We start from the raw sequence: 9,768 nt of genomic DNA, 5'->3' as shown, positions 1-9,768 counted from the left end.
GAGTTCACTCATAGTTCCGCGCCCAAACAAACATCAATGTCACGTTAAAACGGGCATGTATAAACTACAATAATGCTAAAATTAATCTGTATTCATCCATGGAAGCCCATTTCCTCCAGATAAAAAAATAATAATTTGGTCACTTAATTCTGACATACTAAATCATAGTTATTATGATAAGTGTTGAGTAAGTTACTCAACAAAAAAAACAATTAATTAATTAATAGCTACTAATGACATTAAAATAATCACCCGTTGCATTACTTGTTATTAGCTACTAATTACGTTCTAAATACCATGTCAACCTCGACAAGGACATGAAACTGCTTTTAATTATTTCAAATAAATAATATTACCTAAATTATTCTTGAAATGACCAAAGTAATTAAAGGGAGAAGCTTACATTAAAAATATACATTTTAACATTAGACGTTAGATTTTGATGTTAAGGCATATGAATATTTACGTTTTTAATTGCTAATATTTAAATTGAAGATATGTCACAATAGCAACCCTATGAATGCAAATTTATTATGATTTCACTCAATTAACCTGTAAGTTTTAATGAAAGCAAAGATGTCTGAAATGTAAATCTAATGGAAATACTGAATAATTAACCCCATTAATTACAATAATTATTACATTTAAAAATAATAACACTAGTAACAACAACATGCCACTCTGGGCCTTATGTGCCCATTCTGGTGGCTCGTCTTACCCTAAGGGTTTAATTTAATGTTTTTTTCTTCAAAATAAAAACTATAAATTTTACTCACAAATCTAAAAACATGAATGTGTCCAAAAATCCCTCATTAACAAACAGACATTAAAAAAACCCTCTGATGTTCAGTATAATATTCTATGTCATAAATCACTGTCTATTCCCAGAGAGACTAATATCAATTAAACTCAAAACTGTTTTGACGGACTATAGAACTATTTTCACTTGTGGTTATTGGAGTATTATTGGATTTATTTGAATTTAACTATAAACTATTTGAGCTGTTTTTTAATGAACTTAGAGCTCAGATTCATTAATGACGGGGATTTAAACTGTGAGGTGATGGAGAAACCGCAAGAGCTCGCTGTTATACACACACTCACTTCATTTTTTGTGTTTATTTAAGAAAAATAAAAGTTAAAACTATGAAAATAAACCACGCACAAGAAAAAAACTAAGATAATTTTGCATCACTACAGCTAGAAATGAACACTTGACATTAGATAACATGAGGCCTACTTCAGAATCAGAGTTGATGTAAATTATGATTAATCACTGCTATGGTAAATCAACAACGTGATAATATCGATCGCCTTTGAACGGAATATTCGCGTGCACGCGCTCCATTGGCTTCCACCCAGTGGCACAGAAGGCTTGAGTCAGAGGATTAATATGGGGATTATCTGCTACACACAGGTAATCCAACACACACTCCCTAACTGAGCCCTGTGCTTCAACATATGGCCATAATGAGCAGAAAACATGCACTCAGTCAATGAGAGATGACGTTCATACTGGGAATCCGAGGTAAGATTTAGTTGAACTTTATCTGGGTGTTAAAAAAGCTGCTTGACTTTATGAAGCCAAAGCTCTGAAGTAATACAGTGTGAGCAGGAACATTGTCTGAGGCTCAGTGACCTGTTGCAAAGCCTGTTAGATGTTCTGCAAAGGTAATTGAATATTCCAGGCAACTCTATTCCCCGAACACGGATTTAATTTAAAACAGACACACAACTGCGGGCGAAACCAGTGTGTGTTTTCTCTCTGATTTAGTCCGGATAAAATAAGCATAAGACTGTCAGACTGACTCTAGGCATCTTTAATGGCGCTCAGTGGATTTAATCTTTATCGCGGAGACACCCGGATGTTGCGAAGAGGCTTCAGCATCAGCACCATCATCATCATCATCATCATTATGATCATCAACAGCGGTCTAAACATGATAGATAAGATGTGATATAATCACGCGAGCTGGACTAGAACAAACAATAAAACAGGGTTTCAATGTGGAGGAGGGGATGGACGAGTCAGAGGAACCGACTGAAGGAGGTAAACACACAAATACAGATGTGACTAAATGCGTTTCATATTAAAAGGGCTTAACTGAGCGAAACTGGGGATATTTTGCTGTGTTGTCAAAGTGAGGTGAAGATGTCCGTGTCAAAGTTGTGTTGAACGCATCAGCGCACATCATGCTTGTGCCGCGAGGATCGTCATGGCTGGATATAAATATGCTGACATAAACAAGAACGTTTTGTTAACGTTGCCATTAAGTTATGAAATCGATATTTATGAATGTTCTCTTGAACGTTCAAAACGTCTAGTTTTTAAAGCGTTTTTTATGTGAACGCAATGGAAACATTCCATTGTATAATTGTATAATAACAATCATAATGGGGAGTTCTCTGAACACTCTGAAAGAAATAAGTAACATAAAAAAAACGTTAGACAAACATCCAACTAAATGTTTTAGGTAAAACGTCCCATGAGCGATGTATCTATAGGTTAAGTAATAATGTTTTTGTTCTAACTTTTTGAGAACATTATTAAAGACCAGATAACTCTGAATGAACGTTATATTAACGTTACTGGAAGAGATTTTGTTTATAACTTTAAAAAAAACCTTGAGAAAACGTTAGCTAAAGTTCTGAAAACGTTTTAGGACAGGACATAAATATATATGAATTTGTAATGATATAGGCATATGTATATTAGTGCTTATATATTAGATATTAGACATTTGTGCTGTCAAATCGATTAATTATGATTTATCGTATATCTAACATAGAAGTTTATATATAATAGGCCTAGATTTGTGTGTGTAGGCTATATATATTCACATCATGCATGCATGCACACACACTTACACACTCACACACACACACACACACACACACACACACACATTTACAAACTTTAGCTGTGGTATTGAAATTGGAATAGAGAATTGTAAATTTGTACTTGTATCTAAAAGTTTGGTGTCATTACCATATTTCCATGGCTGGTAAAAAAAATATTTGGCTGGTGTGGCAGAAAATTAGTTCCCTTTCAGTTCGGTCACGTTCGACATAGTCGGACGTACCGTACCGATTGGGATCACGCTTAGGGAACCTGTCATCTTCGAGTATTGAAAAAACGAGCCAATGCACATTGGCGTGCGAGATTTGCATCTCACGCTACGCCCCGCAGCGCAGATATAAACATGGAAGCGGATGCACGCACCACTTGTCTTGCGCTCAGGAGCCGATCGGATGTCGATGTCTCTGAAGAGTGTTGGAGTGTTTTCAACGAACGAGTGTGTCGGTGCTTCTTCTGGAAGTCTCTCCCGGTGCTGGTGTGTTTACAGCGCGAGTGCAGCGGTGATCGCGAACCTTCTGAGCGCTCAACTTCTGTTTTAACAGCATTCTTTGTGTTTGTTTGTTCTGACGGTTGGTTTGAGGGTGTGAGTGCAGGCAGGACGCCCAGCCCGCCTCAGGCGCTGACAGGCCAGGTGGCAAGCGCAAGCGTCCCTGAGACAGGCCACCCAAGGATGGAGAAGCGAGCTCTTCGGGAGATGGTGACCGAACCACTCCCTCCCCCGGAGGAGGCCTGGGTGGAGAATCTTTGTTTTGTGTCTGTTTCTGTTCCCACATTTTCAAAGAAAGAGCAAATTCCTCTGTTCCTGGGTCCCAAGAGGGCCAGACTGGCGGTGTGCGACCCTGTAAAGCCTGGCCACCCCCAGCCCCATCTTGTATCGCCAGCCGGCAGTCAGGTGTGGTTCGAGGACCAGATTACACTTCTCACGCACCCCCTGCCGACCTGTGTGTTGCACCGCACAGTCAGAACCCACTTCGGGCCGCCCTCTGGCCTTCGGGTCCCTGTCATTCACTTCGCTGCCCCACCCGTCTGGTCCTCCTGGCCCGGTTCGTGGAAGTCTGGAGAGTGCTTCCCAACCGGTCCAGTTGGCTCCTCCGCACCATCAGACTCGTGTATACGATTAAGTTCGGCCGGCGTCCGCCCAAGTTCAGCAGTGTTCGTTACACTTCGGTGTTGAGCGAACGTGCCTCTGTCATGCAGATATGAAGACCGGCTTCTACAGTCCGTACTTCATTGTACCCAAGAAAGGTGGTGGGTTACGGCCAATCTTGGACCTGCAAGTCTTGAATCGGGCTCTTTACAAGCTTCCGTTCAAGATGCTAACACAGAAACGCATTTTCGAATGCATCCGTCCCTGAGATTGGTTTACAGCGATCGACCTGAAGGACGCGTACTTTCATGTCTCCATCCTCCCGCGACACAGGCCATTCCTGCGCTTTGCGTTCGAGGGTCGAGCATATCAGTAAAAAAGTCCTACCCTTCGGGCTGGCCCTGTCGCCCCGCGTCTTTACGAAGGTCGCGGAGGTGGCCATTGCTCCCATGAGAGAGCATGGTGTTCGTATCCTCAACTATCTCGACGACTGGCTGATACTAGCTCAGTCTCGGGCACAGTTGTGCGAGCACAGGGGCTTGATGCTCCAGCATGTCAGTCAGTTGGGTCTTCGGGTCAACTGGGAAAAGAGCAAACTCGCCCCTGTGCAGAGGATCTCTTTTCTCGGTATGGAGCTGGACTGGACGGTTGCGTACATCAACCATCAAGGTGGTCTACGCTCCCGACGCATGTCGCAACTCGCCCGCCATCTCCTCCTGTGGAGTCAGAAGCATCTGAGGTCGTTTCGTGCCACTTATATCCCTGGCCTGCTCAACTGTGCCGCCGACGGGCTCTCACTCTCCCGGGAGAGTGGAGACTCCATCCCCAGGCGGTCCAGCTGATTTGGGACCACTTTGGGGCCCCACAGATAGTTTGCCTCTCCGAACTCGTCCCATTGCCAGTCGTTCTACTCCCTGAAGTAGAACAACTGCCCTGAAGTGGAACCTGTTCATTGAGTGGAGTTCTTCTCCCCGAAAAGACCCCCAAAGATGTTCGATCGGTATTGTGCTTTCCTTCCTGCAAGATGGGTTGGAGCGTGGGCTGTCTCCCTCCACCCTCAAAGTGTATGTTGCCTCTATTGCTGCACATCATGATGCAGTTGACGGGAGATCCGTGGGGAAGCACGACCTGACCGTCAGGTTCCTGAGGGGAGTGAGGAGACTGAATCCGCCTCGCCCCTCTATACCCTCTTGGGACTTATCTCTGGTGCTGTGCTCCCGGGGGCGGTTCAACGAAAAGATGAGGTGTGTTCCGGCGCAAACGTTCCCTGGTGCTATTTTGCAGTTTCAGAAAACAATTCCGACCAGGAAAAACCTAGTCTAAAGTCAGTGGCATGTTATTCAGATGCTATTTTAAGGGCGCATGCTTGGCCATAATGTAGCGTGTGCACAACGTGCATACACTTTGCTTCTCTCATCTACACAGATGCAGCAGTTACATAATACTAATACTAGTAATGTAATACATAATTACAAGGAAATATATTACCACACGAGGGATCATTGTGGTGTCCATGAAGATGTGAAAAAATAGGCATAAATCTAGCTTACACATTTACCCAAATTATTATATGCCTGTTTAACCGAAGCTAATTTGGGTGGGTTTCTCCATCCTCATACAATGTCACTTCTCTGTCTTTTACGGCCCTGACGAGAAGGTCGGTCTCCTCGGCTGTGAATCGCTCCTGGCAAATCCGCCATCATAATAGCAATTCGCCATGGAACAAGCGCACCTGCTTTTAAAGGGAATGTGAGATGACGCTCTGACGCTCTCAGCAGTGGACTTCCCTGGCCTAAGCCCTGTCCCATCGCCACCTCAATAAATGCGGGGGGTTCAGGAGGCTTCCGCTAGGCACTGAAAGGTGGCAGCACTAGGTGGCGTTTTAATTGGAATCCCAATCAGTACGGTACGTCCAACTACATTGAACGTGACCGAACTAAAAGGGAACGTCTCGGTTACGTATGTAACCCTCATTCCCTGAAGGAGGGAACGGGGACGTAGTCCCGTCGCCACTACTGCTGGATCACTGCTGTGCTGACCCGTTGGCTCCGCTCGGCTCCTGAACGAAAAACAAGTGGTGTGTGCATCCGCTTATGTGTTTATATCCGCGCTGCGAGGCGGAGCGCAAGATGCAAATCTCGCACGCCAATGTGCATTGGCTCGTTTTTTCAATACTCGAAGATGACAGGCTACCTAAGCGTGATCCCAATCAGTACGGTACGTCCGATTACATCCCCGTTCCCACCTTCAGGGAACGAGGGTTACATACGTAACCGAGACGTTTTAGGCACTGTATATAAATATAGTCAAGTCAAGTCACCTTCATTTATATAGCGCTTTTAACAATATAGATTGTTTCAATGCAGCTTTACAGTGATAATATGAAATCAAAGTAACCGATTATTTTGGCTTTACAGAAATTCTAGAATAAAGTTATTGTCCAGCTAAAGTTAGTTTTTGATTGATTCACTTCTGTTGCAAAGATCATTAGTTATTAACTTAGGGGCCGCTTACACGACACCGTTTTCAACCGGAAACAGAAACTTTTAATGTGTTCTGGCCGGTCATTTGCACGACAACAGTTTTTGGTTACAATCTACCTGTTTACTTCCAACTGCTTATATTCTGAAAAGGGGCTTTTGCACCGGATAGTTCCAGGAACTAGCCACCAGGATGGTTCCCCAAGAACTAATGGTTCCCATATGAACGTTTTCCTGGTTGCATTCGCACCGCCAGTAGGAACTCTGAAGTGACGTAAGCCACACTTGTTGTTGTGACTTTTATTTTGACGGCACTGAGAACGCCAGAGCCTGAGCAAACACTGCTCGCATTCTCTGTGTTCATTAGTTTACAGTCCTGTCTAATACATTATTAGATAGAACTGTTATACATAGAAAGTAGACAGTAATGAAAAGGTATTAGCGTATGCCGTGTGGTTTATATCTAGTGTTGCTAGCTGAGCAGAAATACATAATCATGTTTCTCTTGGTCCCCTCAAAGTTGCGTTGGATTTTCTCCTCAGCGTAGAGGTTAAGACCATCTATCACTGTTTTCCATGTTCGTAGAGTTAGTTTCTGGAGTAAATATATAGGCTATAATCTGTGTGTTTACACAGCTTTTTTTTAAATGGCGGGTGCTGGTGTTTCACGTGCGTTTGGCCAATCAATAAACACTAACGTCACTGGTAGCTCCTATAGTGCTGGTTTAGACTCTGAAGTAGGAGCTAAATTAGTTCCTCCAAAAGGCATTCCTAGAACTGTTATGATCCAGCTGGGGATCGAACTCGGGTCTCCGATGTGTGTGTGTGTCCTTGATGCTGACCACTCCACCACTGGAGGAGGTTGAACCCAAGTGCGGAGGAATTTGAATACAATGAGATCTCAAAAGTCTGAGTTTTATCTTTGGCTCTTTACTTCAGAGGGAAAAGCAAAACATTAGCAACAGTCTTAGGCAACACTTTAGATTAATGTGTCTCAGGGTAACTCAAACAACTCCCCAATACAAAAAGGGTAATCCAAAACAGAAGAGATCTCCTTAACATGATTCCAGAAAGATATAAATCCAAGAGTCCACAAACCACAAAAAACATAGAATCCAAGTACAAAAACAGAAGGCAGGAAAAATCTCAGACCCAAAAATCCTTGAGAATGACAACGCTTAGACCAACATCAGGACTGAACAATAACAAAAGGCAGTTGGGCCTTAAATAGGGTTTGTCAGTAGGAGTAATTCAACCATTTAACAAAGGAGAATTAATCTGGGTTGAAATAACGCTATCTAGTGGTGAAGTCAAGGGGCTTCAGACAAAACATTACAAGAACTAAAATCGTTTCTAGTTCCTGTGCTGGAACAAGCCAAAATCCGGGAACTTCCGCCAATAGTTCTAGGAACTGTGAAAAGGTTCCTCCGGTGCGAAAGCCCCTAACGACCATTCATTTTCTTTCTCTTTTTTTAGGGGCCAACTATGCCAGTGGCACCAGAGTCCCAGTCCCCAGTGAAGCTCCTCCCACCTGGACTGAAGAGCTGTCAATCACAAGGGTTCACTCACCGGCCCAGGCCGCCGCTCTCTCCTGGCAGGCCGCGATCCACGCCGCAAGACAGTCTCAGGACGTCCCGAAGACCTCAAACCCCTCGGCTCCTGCAAACGCGGTGCCCGTCAGCTCTCTGGCCCAGAGGAAACGCCAGCAATATGCCAAGAGCAAGAAACAGGGAAGCACCTCTAATAGCAGACCTCCCAGAGCTCTCTTCTGCCTGACTCTCAATAACCCTGTGCGCAGAGCGTGCATTAGCTTAGTGGAGTGGAAGTATCCTTATGCACTTGAACCATGAATACACACAAAAAAATTATAATAATTTAATGGATTCAAGGAGTTTTGTGGTTGAAATTTAAAAAAGTTACCCCCTTAGGAATGAATGGAATGCGAGGAATGCTTCAGATAGACATAGAAAACACAAAAAATGCTCAAAATTCAAACTAAAAATGCTAAAACTTTACCAAAAAATTATTTTATTATGTCTACATGTGTATCTGAATGTATACTGAACTTAACTGACTTTAGGACCCAGAGGAACAGCTCATTTGCTCCAATTAGAGCTATAAGGCCATCTAGAGTCATGAAATATCATGTTATATTATTATTTTTCCACAAGAGGTCGGCAAAGACACCCAATGTAAGATATTTTGAGTTGAATTAAAAGCGTTATGCATGAAATTGTGAGTTATTTTGAATTTAAGTTAAAAAGAATGTGAGGAATGTGCTTAAATTACTATTTATTTATTATTTATTGATCAAATCAAGTAATTTACAGGTAAATAAAATACAAAAATAACAAAAAATCTATATAAAATTGCATTAAAAATAGAAAAAATATTATCAAAATGAAATAAAATAAGCTTTCTGGACAAAAAAAATAATTAAGTCTAATTTTAGGGCTTCGGGTCATTTTGACCCGCGATTGAAAGATTTGTTACAAAGTGCGAGTGAAGGATGAAGGTTTTAAAGGGAGAGTAAAAATGCTGTCATCATTCACTGTCCAAAACTCGTATGCTTTTCACTTTTCTGCGGAACACAGACAAAAAAACCAATGAGGTTTGATGTCACTGAGATTCACAGAGACTTGGAATAAAGCCACTTTTTTAAGTCACTTTCGTGGCTTGAAACTTTTTTGACCAAATTGACTTTTATTATACAGTACACTCTTTAAAATTAAAGGTTCCAAAAGGGGGTTTTGGCAGCAATGACAGCTGAAACTTATTTTGTGTTCCACAGAAGAAGGAAAATCATACGAGTTTAGAGCGACGTTGCAATCGAGGGAGCAGGGCAACTGTGTTTTATAATGTTCCTTTGTTTGTTCACCTTTATTGAACAAGGCAAGCCAGTTAAGAGTTATTATTGTCTTATTTACAGTGATGGCCTGGCTATATATATATATATATATACATACAGGGAATAAAACTAACTTTTTGCCACACCTGCCAAATGCCGGTAACTTAAGAAAATTTACTGGCCATGAAACTGTTTTTGCAAAAATAGGGAGTTATGAATGTTATGAAATTTTAGATACCAGTGAAAATTCACAATTTTCTATTCCAATTTCAATACCACAGCTAAAACTATACCAGCCTTACTAATATATATGTATATATATATATATATATATATATATATAAAACATTATTAAAGACATGTAAACAGTCAGTAATAAAATAAGAACAAATAATACAATTATAAGTAACAGCACAAAAAAAAAAAATACAGTAGAACAATTATACAAATGAAACAGTGCAGGTCTAGCAGAAGTTTTCAGTTACAGAAATGGA

General features: G+C 41.7%; 1 protein-coding gene across 8 annotated transcripts in view; it reads left to right on the top strand.

Annotated features, from left to right (window-relative positions):
• Positions 1–1,416: 1,416 nt before the first annotated feature.
• Positions 1,417–9,768, top strand: part of cacna1db (calcium channel, voltage-dependent, L type, alpha 1D subunit, b) — an 84,660-nt gene continuing 76,308 nt past the window's right edge. For 7 of the 8 annotated variants that reach the window (XM_084087057.1, XM_084087055.1, XM_084087059.1 and 4 more), the window contains exons 1-2: positions 1,462–2,050; positions 7,903–8,251. In XM_084087057.1, the coding sequence (XP_083943183.1) occupies positions 2,020–2,050; positions 7,903–8,251 (380 nt within the window). In that variant the 5' untranslated portion in view covers positions 1,462–2,019. Of the gene's footprint in view, positions 2,051–7,902; positions 8,252–9,768 lie in introns of all 8 variants that reach the window. The other variant, XM_084087058.1, reaches the window with a different exon arrangement.

The sequence above is a fragment of the Abramis brama genome, assembly GCF_963993115.1.
Source record: "Abramis brama genome assembly, chromosome: 16".
In the NCBI taxonomy this organism is placed as follows: Eukaryota; Metazoa; Chordata; class Actinopteri; order Cypriniformes; family Leuciscidae; genus Abramis; species Abramis brama.
This window is presented reverse-complemented; position numbering and strand designations above follow the sequence as displayed.